This window comes from Mustelus asterias, unplaced genomic scaffold, assembly GCF_964213995.1.
Source record: "Mustelus asterias unplaced genomic scaffold, sMusAst1.hap1.1 HAP1_SCAFFOLD_43, whole genome shotgun sequence".
In the NCBI taxonomy this organism is placed as follows: Eukaryota; Metazoa; Chordata; class Chondrichthyes; order Carcharhiniformes; family Triakidae; genus Mustelus; species Mustelus asterias.
Window position 1 is genome coordinate 2,053,537 of NW_027590120.1, and position 17,876 is coordinate 2,071,412.

Genomic DNA, 17,876 nt, shown 5'->3' on the forward strand with positions numbered 1-17,876 from the left:
GTCACTCATTCCCAGGAAAGACCCTTTAAATGCTCTGACTGTGGGAGTGGCTTCAAAATTTCTGAGCATCTGATAGATCACCAGCGCATTCACACTGGGGAGAGACCGTTCAGCTGCTCTCACTGCACAAAGAGGTTTGGAAGGGCATGCACACTGAGGAGACACCAGCGAGTTCACACTGGGAGAGACCATTCACCTGCTCTGTGTGTGCGGAAGGATTCACTCGATACCCCAGCTGCTGAGACACAATGTCCCTCACACCCAGGAGAGACCCTTTAAATGCTCTGACTGTGGGAGTGGTTTCAAAAGTTCTCAGGAACTGATGATCCACCAGTCCATTCACAGCTGCTGTGTGTGCGAAGAAATTCACCAGTTCATCCCTCCTGCTGAGAAACCAGCGAGTTCACAAGTGATGACAGGGGTTGGATTCTGCTGTTATTGCTGCTGTTAATCACATCCAGGACTGAACCATGTTCATTCTGACAGTTGGTGAAGTGGGAGAGTCGGAGGGTTTCTTTCTGCTGGACTGGCTGGTCTCACAATTTTGCTTCCAGTGGGCTGATGCTCTTTGAGCGAGGGCACATTTCCACTGAAATGACCCACACAAACCGACGAAGAACACTTATTTTATCCTGGACAGTAAATAATGTTTTTCTTACCACTGCAGGTAGATCTAAAATAAATACATTTGTCTCTGTTCCAGTGAGTCTACAGCACAGGGCCAGGCCAGTCGGCTCAATTGGTCTGTGTCAGTATTTATGCTCCACATGAGCCTCCACCCACCCCTCTTCATCTCCCCCCATCAGCATATCCTTCTATTCCTCTCTCCCTCATGTATGTATCGAGCTTCCCCTTCAATGTATTCATGCTGTTCACCTCAACCACTCGCTGTGATAGTGAGTTCCACATTCTCACCACTCGCTGTGGTAGTGAGTTCCACATTCTCACCACTCGCTGGGAAAAGAGGTTTCTCACTGAAATCCCTGTTGGATTATTGAACCCCTTCATAACCTTAAATTCTTCCATCAGGTCACCCTTCAGTCTCCTCTTTTCTAGAGAAAAGCAGTGCCAGCCTTTCCTGAAGGTTAAATGCTCTCAGTTCTGGGATTATTCTTGTGAATCTTTGTTGCCGCTTCTCCAGTGCCTCTATTTCCTTTTTCTAAATGGAGATCACAAATGTTGACAGTGCTCCCAGTGTAGCCGAACCCTGATTCTAAACAAGTTGAACAGAACCTGTTCAATTCTATTCCTCGAGAATGGAACCCTGTATATGGGCCCCACACTTTAGGAAAGATGTGAAGTCCTTAGAGAGGGTACAGAGGAGATTTACAAGAATGGCTCTGGGGATGAGGGACTTCAGTGAGTTCGAGAGACTTGAACAGCTGAAATTTCTCTCTTTAGATCAGACAGGCATTAGGATTGGGAATGGGGCCATTCAGCCCATTGAGTCCATGCTGGCTCTCTTTAGATCAAACTGTTGCCCTGTTCTCTCTCCGTGTCCCGTAGATTTATTTCCCTGAAGTTCCCATCCAATTTCCTTTTGGAAACATTCCATTATCTCTGCTTCAGCCGCTCGTAGGGAGTGAGTTCCAGATATTTACCACTTCAAATGCAAACGAGGAGCAGAGAGCACAAAAGGAGGCCGTGTGACCCATTGTGCCCCTGCTGCCTCTTCAAACATTCTCAGCAACAAGGTCAGGGAGGCCATAGAACCATAGAAAATTACAGCTCAGAAACAGGCCTTTTGGCCCTTCTTGTCTGTGCCGAACCATTTTATGCCTAGTCCCACTGACCTGCACTTGGACCATATCCCGCCACACCCCTCTCATCGATGAACCCGTCCAAGTTTTTCTTAAATGTTAAAAGTGACCCCGCATTTACCACTTTATCCGGCAGCTCATTCCACACTCCCACCACTCTCTGCGTGAAGAAGCCCCCCCTAATATTCCCTTTAAACTTTTCTCCTTTCACCCTTAACCCATGCCCTCTGGTTTTTTTCTCCCCTAGCCTCAGCGGAAAAAGCCTGCTTGCATTCACTCTATCTATACCCATCAAAATCTTATACACCTCTATCAAATCTCCCCTCAATCTTCTACGCTCCAGGGAATAAAGTCCCATCCTATTCAATCTCTCTCTGTAACTCAGCTTCTCAAGTCCCGGCAACATCCTTGTGAACCTTCTCTGCACTCTTTCAATCTTATTTACATCCTTCCTGTAACTAGGTGACCAAAACTGTACACAATACTCCAAATTCGGCCTCACCAATGCCTTATATAACCTTACCATAACACTCCAACTTTTATACTCGATACTCCAATTTATAAAGGCCAATGTACCAAAGGCACTCTTTACGACCCTATCCACCTGTGACGTCACTTTTAGGGAACTCTGTACCTGTATTCCCAGATCCCTCTGTTCAACTGCACTCTTTACCCTGTACGTTCTTCTTTGGTTTGTCCTTCCAAAGTGCAATATCTCTCACTTGTCTGCGTTAAATTCCATTTGCCATTTTTCAGCCCATTTGTCTAGTTGGTCCAAATCCCTCTGCAAGCTTTGAAAACCTTCCTCACTGTCCACTACACCTCCAATCTTTGTATCATCAGCAAACTTGCTGATCCAATTTACCACATTATCATCCAGATCATTGATATAGATGACAAACAACAATGGACCCAACACCGATCCCTGCGGCACACCACTAGTCACAGGCCTCCACTCAGAGAAGCAATCCTCCACAACCACTCTCTGGCTTCTTCCTGCAAACATTCTTCCATTGAGCCAGTGTCTTATCCAATTAACTACCTCCCCATGTATACCCAGTGACTGAACCTTCCTAACTAACCTCCCATGAGGGACCTTGTCAAAGGCCTTGCTGAAATCCAGGTAGACAACATCCACCGCCTTCCCTTCATCCACTTTCCTGGTAACCTCCTCGAAAAACTCTAATAGATTGGTCAAACATGACCTACCACGCACAAAGCCATGTTGACTCTCCCTAATAAGTCCCTGTCTATCCAAATATTTGTAGATCCTATCCCTTATCACACCTTCCAATAACTTGCCCACCACCGACGTCAAACTTACTGGCCTATAATTTCCCGGATTTCTTTTGGAACCTTTTTTAAACAACGGAACAACATGAGCCACCCTCCAATCATCCGGCACCTCCCCCGTGAATACTGACATTTTAAATATGTCTGCCAGGGCCCCTGCAAGTTCAACACTAGCTTCCCTCAAGGTCCGTGGGAATACCCTGTCCGATCCTGGGGATTTATCCACTCTGATTTGCCTCAAGACAGCGAGCACCTCCTCCCCTTTAATCTGTAAAGGTTCCATGGCCTCCCTACCAGTTTGCCCTATTTCCGTAGACTCCATGCCCGTTTTCTCAGTAAATACAGATGCAAAAAAACCATTTAGTATCTCCCCCATCTCTTTTGGTTCCATACACAGTCTACCACTCTGGTCTTCAAGAGGACCAATTTTATCCCTCACTATCCTTTTGCTCCTAACATACCTATAGAAGCTCTTTGGATTTTCCTTCACTCTGTCTGCCAAAGCAACCTCATGTCTTCTTTTAGCCCTCCTGATTTCCCTCTTAAGTAGCTTCTTGCACTTTTTATACTCCTCGAGCATCTGATGTGTTCCTTGCTGCCTGTACATTTCATACAACTCTCTCTTCCTCTTAATCAGTGTTACAATCTCCCTCGAGAACCAAGGTTCCTTATTCCTATTTACTTTGCCTTTAATCCTGACAGGAACATACAAACTCTGCACTCTCAAAATTTCTCCTTTGAAGGCCTCCCACTTTCCATTTACATCCTTACCAGAGAACAGCCTGTGCCAATCCACACTTCCCAGATCCCTTCTCATTTCATCAAATTTGGCCTTTTTCCAGTTCAGAACTTCAACCCGAGAACTTCAACCATGTTAAATTCTAACATGTGACTGGAGCTTTATTTTAAAAATTAATGTTGGATTCACCTACATGCTTGTGGAAGCTGCATAGCTGGCAGGAATTGTCTGAACTAAGAATTTCTTCTATGAATTTGATCAGTTGGAGGACATTATATTCTGTCAAATCTGGCTCAAGAATAAGGTTGATTGCTCAGTTCAAGTAAGAAGGAAAGCTATTGGCTTGCAGCAAGTGTCTTTTCGAACCAGGATATCTTGTATTAACCTTATTCAGTTGTGGGACATGGGCGTCGCTGGCTGGCCAACATTTATTCCCCATCCTTAGATGCCCTTGTTCAGAGGGCAGTTGAGAGTCAACCACATTGTATGAACCAAATGTGTTCATTAAATATTACTGTATTTAGAACAAAGAACAAAGAAAGTTACAGCAAAGGGACAGGCCCTTTAGCCCTCCAAGCCTGCTGCCGGACTAAATTAAAACCCCCTACCCTTCCGGGGACCATTTACCTCTATTCCCATCCTATTCATGTATTTGTCAAGATGTCCCTTAAAAGTCACTACCGTATCCGCTTCCACTACCCCCCAGGCAACGAGTTCCAGGAACCCACTGCTCTCTGTGTAAAAAATCTGCCTCGTACATCTCCTTTAAACCTTGCCCCTCACACCTTAAACCTGTGCCCCCTAGTAATTGATGCTTCCACCCTGGGAAACAGCTTCTGACTATCCACTCTGTCCATGCCCCTCATAATCTTGTAGACTTCTATCAGGTCGCCCCCTCAACCTCCCTCATTCCAGTGAGAACAAACCAAGTTTCTCCAACCTCTCCGCATAGCTAATGCCCTCCATACCAGGCAACATCCGGGTAAATATTTTCTGTGCCCTCTCCAAAGCCTCCACATCCTTCTGATAGTGTGGCGACCGGAATTGAACACTATATTCCAAGTGTGGCCTAACTAAGCTTCTCTAAAGCTGCAACATGACTTGCCAATTTTTAAACTCAATGCCCCAGCCGATGAAGGCAAGCATGCCGTATGCCTTCTTGACTACCTTCTCCGCCTGCATTGCCACTTTCAGTGACCTGTGTACCTGTACACCCAGATCACTTTGCCGATCAATACTCCTAAGGGTTTTGCCATTTACTGTATATTTCCTATCTGTATTAGACCTTCCAAAATGCATTACCTCACATTTGTCCAGATTAAACTCCATCTGCCATCACTCCGCCCAAGACTCCAACCAATCTATATCCTGCTGTATCCTCTGATGGTCCTCATCACTATCCGCAAATCCACCAACCTTTGTGTCATCCGCAAACTTCCTAATCAAACCAGTTACATTTTCCTCCAAATCATTTATATATATATATAACAAACAGCAAAGGTCCCAGCACTGATCCCTGAGGAACACCACTTGTCACAGCCCTCCATTCAGAAACGCACCCTTCCACTGCTACCCTCTGTCTTCTTTGACCGAGCCAGTTCTGTATCCACCTTGCCAACTCACCTCTGATCCCATGCGACTTCACCTTCTGCAGCAGTCTGCCATGAGGGACCTTGTCTAAGTCCATGTGGACAACATCCACTGCTCTACCCGTATCAATCATCTTCGTCACTTCCTCGAAAAACTCGACCAAGTCCGTGAGACACGACCTCCCCTTCACAAAACCATGTTGCCTCTCACTAATACGTCCACTTATTTCCAAGTGGGAATAAATCCTGTCTTGAAGAATTCTCTCCAATAATTTCCCTATCACTGATGTAAGGCTCACCGGCCTGTAATTACCTGGATTATTCTTGCTACCCTTCTTAAACAAAGGAACAACATTGGCTATTCTCCAATCCTCTGGGACCTCCCCTGTATGATGTGGAGATGCCGGCGTTGGACTGGGGTAAACACAGTGAGAAGTTTAACAACACCAGGTTCCTCTGGCTCCACACATAGATTCCCTCCACTATCCTTGAGTGGGCCGACCCTCTCCCTGGCTACCCTCTTGTTCTTTATATATGTATAAAAAGCCTTGGGATTTTCCTTAATCCTGCTGGCCAATGCTTTTTCGTGACCCCTTTTCGCCCTCCTTACTCCTTGCTTAAGTTTCTTTCTACTTTCCTTGTATTCCACACTTGCTTCGTGTGTTCCTCCCCTGTAGCCAGTGAGGATACAAAGATCTCTCTCAAGACCCCAGCAATTTCCTCCCTTGCCTCTCTCAGTATTCTGGGGTATATCCCATCAGGCCCTGGGGACTTGTCTACCTTAATGTTTCTCAAGAACCCCAATACCTCCTCCTTTTTGATCTCAACATGACTCAAACTATCTACACATCCTTTCCCAGACTCATCCACCACCAAATCCTCTTTGGTGAATACTGACACAAAGTACTCATTTAATATCTCCCCATTTCCTCTGGCTCCACGCATAGATTCCCTCCCTTGTCCTTGAGTGGGCCGACCCTCTCCCTGGCTACCCTCTTGCTCTTTATATATGTATAAAAAGCCTTGGGATTTTCCTTAATCCTGCTGGCCAATGCTTTTTCGTGACCCCTTTTAGCCCTCCATTCTCCTTGCTTAAGTTTCTTTCTACTTTCCTTGTATTCCACACTTGCTTCGTGTGTTCCCAGCCTCCTAGCTTTGACAAATGTTTCGTTTTTCTCTTTGACGAGGCTCACAATATCTCTCATTATCCAAGGTTCCCAAAACTTGCCATACGTATCCTTCATCCTTACAGGAATGTGCCGGTCCTGAATCCCTATCAACTTACACTTGAAAGCCTCCCACACGCCAGATGTTGATTTGCCCTCAAACATCTGCCCCATCTGGTAGCTATTTATTAGCTACCAGTCATTAACAGATGAGAAATTAATGAGCCTTAATTGAGTTATAGTTAATCAATGAATCAGTCGTCATAGTAAAAGATTGAGTTTTATTTGCTGTAAGAGTTTAATTGCTGTGTATGTAAAGAATGTGCAATGAGGATAAATGTACTGGCGAGAGAGAACTTCAAGCTCTGATTAGCCTCAACATTTGAAACTGTGTGAATAAGGGATTGTATAGAATCAGATAAAGGGATAGTATGAACCAGTTCTCTTGTATTCCTGTCTAAGATAATAAGAGGTGGTGGTGTCAGTAATTGAGGATCCAATTAAATTAATCTAGTGGTCAAATTGACCAATTGTCATGATACAACAGGCCCAAATCTGACGTGAGGTAATCGTCACTTTGTGGATAAAAGTAGAGGTTCTGAAGGTCTTCCTTGGGAGCCAAATACTGAAAACTCCCGAAGCTGAGTTCCAAGGAAATTACTGTCAGAGAAGGAGCCAGACTTCCAAGGCTGAATTCCACAAGAATTCCTGTGAAAGAAGGAGCCAGAGTGGGTTATGCTTCTACGGACCGATCACCTGCATGAAGTTGTAAAAGTCAATATCTTAAAGTTGTTGAGTAAAACTTTTTCATTCAGTAAACTTCTTTTTAAATTTCCTATCCAGAGAATTCTGCCTTTACCACAAAAAGGGCAGGGAACAGGCTACAGATGAATTAAAGAGAAACCATTTGTGTCCAGAACATTGTGAATATCCTTTTACTCTGGTTGTCTTTGATCCTCAAGTCATTTTCTGATTGTTTTAACCATGTTCTGTTTCATTAATAAACTTTGATCAGTAAAATATTTGATTGTTCTGGACTTTTCCTGATGAGATTGATGCACTTTGGAGAAAGTGGGTGAGAGGGGTTGGCAGGCTCTTTAACAGAAAGTGAGTCCCTCTAAGGTAATTGGCAAAGGAGCCAGAGGGGGAGATGAGATTTTATTTTATTGTTTGACACAGCGAGTTGTTCTGATCTGCCTGAAAGCAGATTCAATAGAATCTTTCCAAAGGTTAAAGACTTGAAAGGGAAGAATTTGCAGGGCTGTGGGGACAGATCAGAGTGGTAGGATGAATCAGAGAGTCCTTTCAAAGAGATAGCAGGGGCACGATGAGTTGAATGGACTCCTCCTGCAGCCTGTCAATCTCAGCCTCCTGCTTTTGTGCAGGTTAAAAGGGACAGATTTCAGTGCAGCCTTTTCCCTGTATCTGTATTTAAAGAGACAGGTTTCTCTTTAGCTCTGAGAGACAGATATAACAATTGGTTGGAGGCCCATTTCCCAGTCAGTCCTCCAGCATCTTCCTGTCTCTCTACTAGTGCGACGCCCAGGGCAGTTTCCCAACTGGGGCGCAGGCCTCATTATTCACAGCTAAATTCAGCCCTCAGCTCCGTCGCCTGGCTGTCATTGACACGAGCAATAGAGAGACAGAAAGGTGCCCCAGGCTCAAATGGGAAATCAAAACTCGGGGCTTTAAATGAACTGTTAGGATCTCTGTAACGATCAACAATTTAAAAAAAAGAATTCTAAGCCCAGTGAGTAAATTAAAGAATCACACGACAAAACTTCAAGTTTCTGGCGTTTATTCCAACAAACTGGAAGCAACAATGACTAAACACTTTTTTATAGGGAACATTGCTCTTAAACTTAAAATTAAACTTTGCCCTTTTACTCTTAACACCATCAAATATCCCACTCAACCGTTATATTTTATTCTGCCTTGGAATGTTCACACTCTTTCTCCAAAAACCAGTCCAAAGTGATTCTTTACTCCCCAAGGGTTTATTTCCATTGTTTTCCTTTTCCAGTCTGGCAACCTTTAATCCCAGAACTGTCCTTCACAGTGATGGTTCTCCTGGACATTTTCCCACTAACACAAGCAAGGCGAATCTTCCAGCCTTGTTTCACAATCCTCAGGAAATTGTGACCAACATTCAACACCGGAGCAGATGTAGGTCATTTGGCCCTTTGAGTCGGCTCCACCGTTTATTTAGGTCATGGCTGATCTTTTTGTGTTGAGTTCCACATTCTCGTTCTAGACCCAATACTTTTGATTCTCTTACCCAACAAGAATTGGGATAAAGGCAAAATTCTGCTGTTGTTGGAATCTGAAACAAAAACAGAAAATGCTGGACAATCTCAGCAAGTCTGACAGCATCTGCAGAGAGAGAATAGAGACAACATTTTGAGTCAGGATGACCCTTTGTCAGAGCTGAAGACAAGGAAAATCGGACATAATTTATCCTGTGAGGGTCAAGAATTGGGAAGCAATCTATTAAACCTCCTCTGAACCACTTTCAATGCATTTGTATCATTTCTTAAATAGGAGACAAAGCTGCACCCAGTATTCAAGATGCAGTCTCCATAATGCCCTGTATAACTGAAGCATAGTAAGAAGTTAAACAACACCAGGTTAAAGTCCAACAGGTTTATCTGGTAGCAAATAAACCTGTTGGACTTTAACCTGGTGTTGTTAAACTTCTTATTGTGTTTACCCCAGTCCAACGCAGGCATCTCCACATCATAACTGAAGCAGAACATCTTTACTCCTGTGTTCAATTTCTCTCATAATAAAGGATAGCATTCCATTTGTAAGAACTTTGATTTATTTGAACTAAGATTTATGGGGGTTGCTTGTTTACAATAACCTCCCTAATCGTAAATCACACCAGGTTCCAGTGACTTAACCATATGTCAAGAAAGAACGCTTTAAATCGTGAATTCAGAAAGTTTATTAATCATTAAAAATGTAACAAGTCAGAAAGATAAAACAGAGTGTTGATTAACAGTGAATAGAGAAAGAATAGAAAAATGTTGAAAGCCCATCTTAGCCAATTCCCATAAATCTTCAATTATAAACTAAAATAGACATGAGTTTTCAGATGATTTGAAAAGAAATGAATTGTCTGCTGAAAGGGTTAACTTTTCTACAGAACCTAAAGGGATGGGGAGTGAGCAGAAAAAAATTGGCACACAATAATACCACTTTACACAAGTAAAAAAATCAAGACAAACTAGATTGTAAACTTCAGCTCTTCATTTTTTTGTTATATTCCATAACCTAATTATTTTAATTTGATCAGTTTTTTTAGGGATGGATAACTTCTGTTCTTTATAAACTGCTTCACTCATTTTGCTGATTCTACATGGGCTCGGAGAATCAGAACCCAGACTTTATCATCCTTATCCTTTTTCCCCTTTTGCCACCACTCCCTCTGTTTTGCAGGAAGGTCGTAGGGATTCCAATCAGAACTAATCATTTTATCATAAAAGTTAAATACTGCGGATGCTGGAATCTGAAACAACAACAGAAAATGCTGGAAAATCTCAGCAGGTCTGACAGTATCTGTGGAGACAGAATAGAGTCAATGTTTAAAGTATGGATGACCCTTCATAAGAGCGGTTATGAAGTGTCTTCCAGACTCGAAACGTTGGCTGTATTCTCTAATAATTTTATCGATACGTTTCTTGTTCTTAGTTTCCAATTAGCAGGTAAGAGACCTGTCCAGTCCTCACTCGAGCTCTGATTTTTTCACTGGCCATGCTTGGGTCAGATTATAACCATTAGAATCTACTCAGAGGTCTGCTTTTCAGTCCAGTGCTATTTGGAGTATACCGTTACTTCACCGACTAACGGGTCACAAGTCCCTCAAAGTTCTTATCACAAATTTGGGATAAAATAATTTAAACAATGCCTGAGAATGCTTTTTAACTTCTTAACCAACTATCTGCCACTGTTTGTTGATTGGTCAGACCTTCTCTTCACAGATTCGGGTATCTCAGCCACTGAACACCAGCCGGTCCTGGAATAAGTTTAATTCTAACTCATTCTGAGTAAATATTCTCACCAGCTCCTCTGTTGGGCACTAAGCAGCTTTAATGGTCCGTGATTGCAGAAACTGAGCAGTCACAGGAATGTGGTCAAGATAGTCCAGTCCCATAATGCCTCACATTCAATCTGCAGTCCTTCAATTATAACAGAATATGTGGCTGTCTGTAGCTGCCTCGGCCATGGTCAACCCCAACACTGCCTTCCTGAACTGCTACAATGCCTGAGGTGTAAGTACGTCCACAGTGCTGTTAGGGAGGGATTTCCAGCTACATATTCCAGACTTTCACTGGACTGTAGATGGATACCAGATTGATATATTCCATTCAACCACTCCCAAGGTGAGTTATTCCAATTCCTTTATTGTCCAGGACAATATATTCACAATATCATTAAAACAGGAATTAAACATTCCCATTTGGTTTCAGGTTCTAACATATTCTGTTAGTTTGTTCTTTATTGTCAATGTCAGGCTGGGGTTGTTTCCCTTGGAGCAAAGGAGGTTGAGGGGAGATTTGATAGAGGTGGACAAGATTCTGACAGGTTTAGATAAGGTGGACAAAGAAAAGCTCTTCCCATTAGCTGAAGGGACAAGGACAAGGGGGACACAGATTTAAAGTTTCAGGTGAGAGATGTAGGGAGGGATGTGAGGAAGAAAATGTTGATGCAGCGAATGGTAATGACCTGGAACTCGCTGCCTTTGAGGGTGGAGGAAGTGGAGACAATAAACAATTACAAAGGAAATTGGATGGGCATCTGGGGGAGTTTCAAACAGAAATGCTGACTAAATATCTCTGAACTTCCTAACATCCTGTCACTCTGTGATCCTTGTGAAATTTGAAACCAGGTATTCACAACAAGACTCAAAGAGCATCAGCCCACTGGAGGAAAAGTTGTGAGACTGGCCAGTCCAGCAGAAAGAAACCCTCTGACCCTCCCCATTGACCAACTGTGAGAATGAACAAAATGCAGTCCTGGATGTAACTGAGAGCAGAAACAATGACAGCAGAATCCAACCCCTGTGAACTTGTTGGTGCCTCAGCAGCCGTGATGAAATTCTGAACACTTTTTATACACTGAGCAGGTGGACAGTTTCTCCCCAGTGTAACTTCACTGATGTCTCAACAGGTGGGATAACTGAGTGAATTCCGTCCCACACTGAGAGCAGGTGAATGGGCTCTCCCCATGTGAATTCGCTGGTGTCTCTGCAGGTTGGATAACTGACTGAAACCCTTCCCACACTGAGAGCAGGTGAATGGCCTCTCCTCAGTGTGAACTCGCTGGTGTCTCTGCAGGTGGGATGACTGAGTGAATCTCTTCCCACACTGAGAGCAGGTGAACGGCCTCTCTCCAGTGTGAATTTGCTGGTGTTTCTGCTGGGTGGATAACTGACTGAAACCCTTCCCACACTGAGAGCAGGTAAATGGTCTCTCCCCAGTGTGAACTCGCTGGTGTCTCCGCAGGACGGATGACCGAGTGAATCCCTTCCCACACTGAGAGCAGGTGAATGGCCTCTCCCCAGTGTGAACTCGCTGGTGTGTCCGCAGGTCGGATGAACGAGTAAATCCCTTCCCACACTGAGAGCAGGTGAATGGCCTCTCCCCGGTGTGAATGTGCTGATGTGTCCGCAGGTCGGATGACCGAGTGAATCTCTTCCCACAACGAGAGCAGATGAATGGCCTCTCCCCAGTGTGAACTCGCTGGTGTATCTGCAGGTTGGAAAACTGACTGAACCCCTTCCCACACCGAGAGCAGATAAACAGCCTCTCCCCAGTGTGAATTCGCTGGTGTCTCTGCAAAGTGGATAACACAGTGAATCCCTTTCCACACTGAGAGCAGGTGAACGGTCTCTCTCCGGTGTGAACTCGCTTGTGTGACTGCAGGCTGGGCAACAGAGCGAATCCCTCCCCACACTGAGAGCAGATGAATGGCCGCTTCCCAGTGTGGCTGCGCCGATGAGCATCCAGCAGAGAGGGGGCTCTGTATCTCTTTCCACAGTCTGCACATTTCCATGGTTTCTCCATGGTGCAGGTGTCCTTGCCTCTCTCTTGGGTGGCCAATCAGTTGAAGCCTTGTCCACACACAGAACACGGGTACAGTCTCTACCCGCTGTGAATGGTGTGATATTTATTCAGGCTGTGTAACTAGTTAAAGCTCTTTAGTCAGTGCACTGGAACACACTCACTCGGGTGTGGCAGTGTGTTGCTGCTTTTCCACTCACTGATGTCCGAAGTCTTTTCAAATCGAAGTGGAAGGTTTAATCTGAAGCTCAGTGGCCAACTTCCGCATTGAGACGTCACAATGGAGCGCTGCCTGAATCAGCCAATAGGAATTACTCGGCTCCGCAGTGACGTTGCGGGGTTCCATGGCGCAGGCCCGGCTCGCGGACCCGGGAGCCCCGCCCCCACCCATTGTTCCCTCCCCCCTGCACCAGATCCAGCCAAGGTTTCCAGGCAACCGGCTGGCGGCTCCGGCCAGAGCGAGAAGCCGCTCGGTGAGCTCCCCCTCCCCCCTCTCTCTCCGGCGGCTGCTGCTCCAAAAAGAGATCGAGAGCGGACCGCTGGCGGCAGCCGCACTGCGCCTGCTCCGGACAGCTCGGCTCAGCAGCGCTCTCTGCGCCTGCTCCGGACAGCTGGGCTCAGCAGCGCTCTCTGCGCCTGCTCCGGACAGCTCGGCTCAGCAGCGCTCTCTGCGCCTGCTCCGGACAGCTCGGCTCAGCAGCACTCTCTGCGCCTGCGTGCTGGGCTGCCAGCTGAGGGAGTGGGGGAGGGGACTTTGCAAAATCTCTTCCCATCATTTTCTTCCAAGTCCCGCAGTTTGATTTGAAACAGAACAGCTTCTGTTTGTAGCTTCACCACAGACTCAAACTTCACACACAGGCTCAAACTTCACCACAGACTCAAACTTCACCACACAGACTCAAACTTCACCACAGACTCAAACTTCACACACAGACTCAAACTTCACCACAGACTCAAACTTCACACACAGACTCAAACTTCACCACAGACTCAAACTTCACACACAGACTCAAACTTCACCACAGACTCAAACTTCACACACAGTCTCAAACTTCACCACAGACTCAAACTTCACACACAGACTCAAACTTCACACACAGACTCAAACTTCACCACAGACTCAAACTTCACCACAGACTCAAACTTCACACACAGACTCAAACTTCACACACAGACTCAAACTTCACCACAGACTCAAACTTCACCACAGACTCAAACTTCACCACAGACTCAAACTTCACCACAGACTCAAACTTCATCCTCTGGACAACATCGTATTTCTCATTTTATGTTTTTAAGTTTCCTTTGTACTTTGATTTCTGTTCGGGCTGTTCCCCCTCCTTTTTGGGGAGCTGCCCCTTTTACTTTGTCCTGATTTAATCTGAGTTTGTTTACTTGGTTTGACCTAAAAAGAGGACAACATCTGTGAGGAAAACACTTTCTTTCCCCCCCTGGGAAATACAGAGACAGAGAAATTCTCTGGAACTGGAATTAGAGCCAAATATACTGAGGGGGGGAATGTTTGTGATTTTGTGGAACCTGTTTTTATTGTCTGAGCTTTTTAAAGTGTAATTTATCTTGTCTATTCAAATACTGTTTCTTAATGAATGATTCAGTGATGTTAATTTTAGATTAATTTTGAAAGTAAAAATGTTTAAAAATGAAACATTGTCTTTTAGTTTATTCCATTGGGATTTGTGGGAATTTGTTTATTATAAGGTGACCATGAGGATCGTAACAACATTGATATGTCTGGTGTTGTTATATGGTGCATATGATGTGGAGATGCCAGTGTTGGACTGGGGTGGGCACAGTAAGAAGTCTCACAACACCTGGTTAAGTCCGACAGGTTTATTTGGAATCACGAGCTTTCAGAGCGCTGCTCCTTCTCACCTGATGAAGGGGCAGCGCTCTGAAAGCTTGTGATTCCAAATAAACCTGTTGGACTTTAACCTGGTGTTGTGAGACTTCTTACTATATGGTGCATATTAGGTATGTTATTTATGGATTTGTATTAGTTGATTTTGTTTAATTCCAGAATAGTATTGTAACCACACTGTATATTTTCCAGTCAAAGAGTCAGCAGAGCACAAGATAAATCAATTCAGCAGCTTGAGTCCGTGCCAAGTCTCTGTCGGGGAATCCACTCAGTGCCATTTGTCCTCGATATTCCTGTTCCCCAGTACGTTTAATTCCTTCAAGTGCCCGACCAATTTTATTTTGAAATCACTGGTCGTCTCCACTTCCACCACTCTCATCGTCAGTGAGTTCCAGAACATGATTGCTTGCTCCCTAAGTCAAGTTCTTCCGCACCCATCTGTATCTCTAATCATGTAATAGAGTTCTGAATATTGCATACATTTTTAGTCCACTAAATATGCTAATTTTTTATATGCTTAGACACGGGCCTGTGTGAAGATTTCAGGAATATGTGTCCTGTACATGAAACAGTCAGCACGGATCTGTCGATTAGGACGAATCAGCACTCTCAGGACAATGTCTATTTCAGGTCCAGCAAAGTGAGAATGGAGGGAGAGTGTTTGGGATGGAGATTTACAAATTTTCAAGAATGAGAGGAAAGAATGTTCCACAGAAACTAGAATTGTCTGTTCTGAGTTTTTATCCTGTACTGACAGCAATGATTTTTGTGAATTTCTTTCACAGGCTATTAGAAGGGGAGAATTTACAGACACAAATCTCAACAAACATGACGTTAGGATCTGACAGAGTCACACAATTATTCAGGATCTGAATACCATCGGCATTTGAAACTGGAATGGGAAATGTTTGTCTGTTCCTTCAAACTGTTTAAACATCAGTGTGACTGGAAAATCACTGAGACACATTCACTCGAGTGAGAGTATTCCAGTGAACTGACTGTGGAAAGAGCTTTAACCAGTTACACAGCCTGGAAAAGATTGAAGGATTCACAGTGAGGAGAGACCATGTATGTGTTATCTATGGGATCAAACCTTCATCTGAACCTGCAAATGTACAAAGACACGCAGACCATGGAAATGTAGGGACTGTGGGAAGGGATTCAATTGTCCCTCGAAACTGGAAACCCTTCGATGCAGCCACACTGTGGAGACACTGTTCACCTGCTCTGAGTTTGGAAGGGGATTTCGTGATTCATCCACCCTGAGGAATCACCAGCGACTTCACATCAGGGAGAGGCCATTCACCTGCTCTGAGTGTGGGAAGAAATTCAGCGATCCGTCTGCCCTGCTGACACACCAGCGGGTTCACAATGGGGAGAGACCATTCACCTGTTGTGTGTGTGGAAAGGGATTCACTCAGTCATCTACCCTGCAGAACCACCAGCGATTTCACACGGGTGAGGGACTGTCCCCCTGCTCAGAGCGTGGGAAGGGATTCACTCACTCATCCCTCCCGCTGACAAACCAACGCATTCACACTGGGCTGAGGCCATTCATCTGCTCCGAGTGTGGGAAGGGATTCACTCAATTATCTAGTCTGCTGAGACACAAACGATTACACACTGGGAAAAGGCCATTCATCTGATGTGTGTGTGGGAAGTGACTCAGTCAATCATCCAGTCTGCTGGAATACTGAGGCACCTCCCCCAATAAGAAACCTGTTCAATGCTCTGACTGTGGGAGCTGCTTTAAAACCTGAGCCTACCTGAGGGTCGACCAGCGCATTCACACTGAGGAGACCCCGTTCAGGCGCTCTCACTGTGTAAAGAGGTTTAGAACATCATCTGACCTACTGAAACATCAGGGAATTCACACTGGGGAGAGACCCTGATCATTCCCACTCACTTTCAGCGATTTCTCATAAAACCTACCAGATTGGAAGCTTCTGCCTGAAATTTTATTTTCCCTTCATTTCCAAACTGAGACCATTCACCTGCTCAGTGTGTGGGAAAGGATTCACTTGTTCAACCAAGCTGCTGAGACACCATGGCAGTCACACCGATTAGTGATCTTTTGGATTCTCTGCCTGTGGGTGTTAACTATATCAATAGAGGTTAAGTTTATTCAAATGGAGGGCATTGATTAGACAGTTATAATGAGCAGGTACAAAGTGGGACTCACTAATATAACTTGGAGTCAGAGTTGAACCTGTAATGTTTGATTCTGTGAATAAATCTAGACCAAATAAAGATTGACTCCACCCCAAGGCTGTCAGGATTATAACATGGTAACAGAAAATGCTTGTCTCATGGTGAAGGTTGGAAACTAAAAGAAAGTCTATTTCAGACAGAAGCTTCCAATCCCAGCAGCTTGGAAAGGCAGTGGGAATTGTCAGGGTCTGATTACCTGCTGATGCTCTCGGAGTCTGAACCATACAACCAGTGGAAGAATGAAGTGGCGATGTGGACACGGGTTACATCCCGATCAAGGAGGAAACAAGATCTGGCCTTGGCATTGTCACTTCCTAACACAAGGAAAATCAGCAACAAAGCATTTTCTGATCAGCCAAACTGCAAGTTGATACCTGCACTGGCACGGATGATTCATGTAAAGAATTCACTTCAGGTGGTTGGAAGGTAGAATCCCTGTCAATTGGTCTATGGGAGAAATCCCAGATTCCCCTCTGTGCCGGGCGATCGCCCTCCTGCTTTAAAGGGATACAATTAGTTCAATTTTCAGTCATCAATTACCTGATTGTTCCATGAAAAGAATTGCTCGAAGCAACAAATTATTGGAGATACCAGAAGAGGGTTTCTTCATGTGTAACGTTTGGACTGAAGGAGAAAAAACATCTTTTTCTTCGATTTGTTTTGAAACACTGTTTGTGTGAATTTTTGCGATCCCGGTCAGGACTGTTAACGTTTGCAGAGAAATTCGAACACCCAGTGATTAACTGAAAGAATTACATCACAAGATTCCACATTTTTAAACAAAAACAAACTTTACTGTATGTTTAAATAAAATTTAAAAAGACAACACTACAAATTGAATACTACACTCAATAAAGATTTATGATATAAACCTAGTTCTATTTTTTTACCTCACCCCAAGAGTTTCTTTATACTTAATGATATCTTCAAGGTTCATTCACTTTTGTTCCCAGGACCATCCCAGAGGTATGTCAAAGCTCTCTACAATTCACTTTAATTCTCCCCAGTACTCCAGATATTCTCCAAGCTCCAAGAGTTAATGGGAATCCATCCATTATCTTTTCACTAAACAAGCCTCCAATTTTCCTTTAAGCTCTCAAACTGTGGACTCCTCAGTCCAAACATGGGCTTCACTGCATTCTTGCTGAGGGATTTAAATGTTGGAAACACCCCT

At 44.4% G+C, this 17,876-nt stretch overlaps 3 protein-coding genes across 3 annotated transcripts in view; 1 reads left to right on the forward strand and 2 right to left on the reverse strand.

Moving 5' to 3' along the window:
- Nucleotides 1-682, forward strand: part of LOC144482874 (uncharacterized) — a 51,898-nt gene extending 51,216 nt beyond the window's left edge. Inside the window, exon 7 of the mRNA XM_078201713.1 lies at nt 668-682. Coding sequence (XP_078057839.1) covers nt 668-682 — 15 coding nt within the window. The remainder of the gene's footprint in view (nt 1-667) is intronic.
- LOC144482904 (uncharacterized) overlaps nt 1-17,876 on the reverse strand; it is an 88,365-nt gene that overhangs the window by 69,872 nt on the left and 617 nt on the right. The window lies entirely within an intron of this gene.
- The window catches only part of LOC144482875 (uncharacterized), a 31,842-nt gene continuing 25,678 nt past the window's right edge, over nt 11,713-17,876 (reverse strand). The window contains exon 3 of the mRNA XM_078201714.1: nt 11,713-12,475. Within this exon, the coding sequence (XP_078057840.1) occupies nt 11,713-12,475 (763 nt within the window). The remainder of the gene's footprint in view (nt 12,476-17,876) is intronic.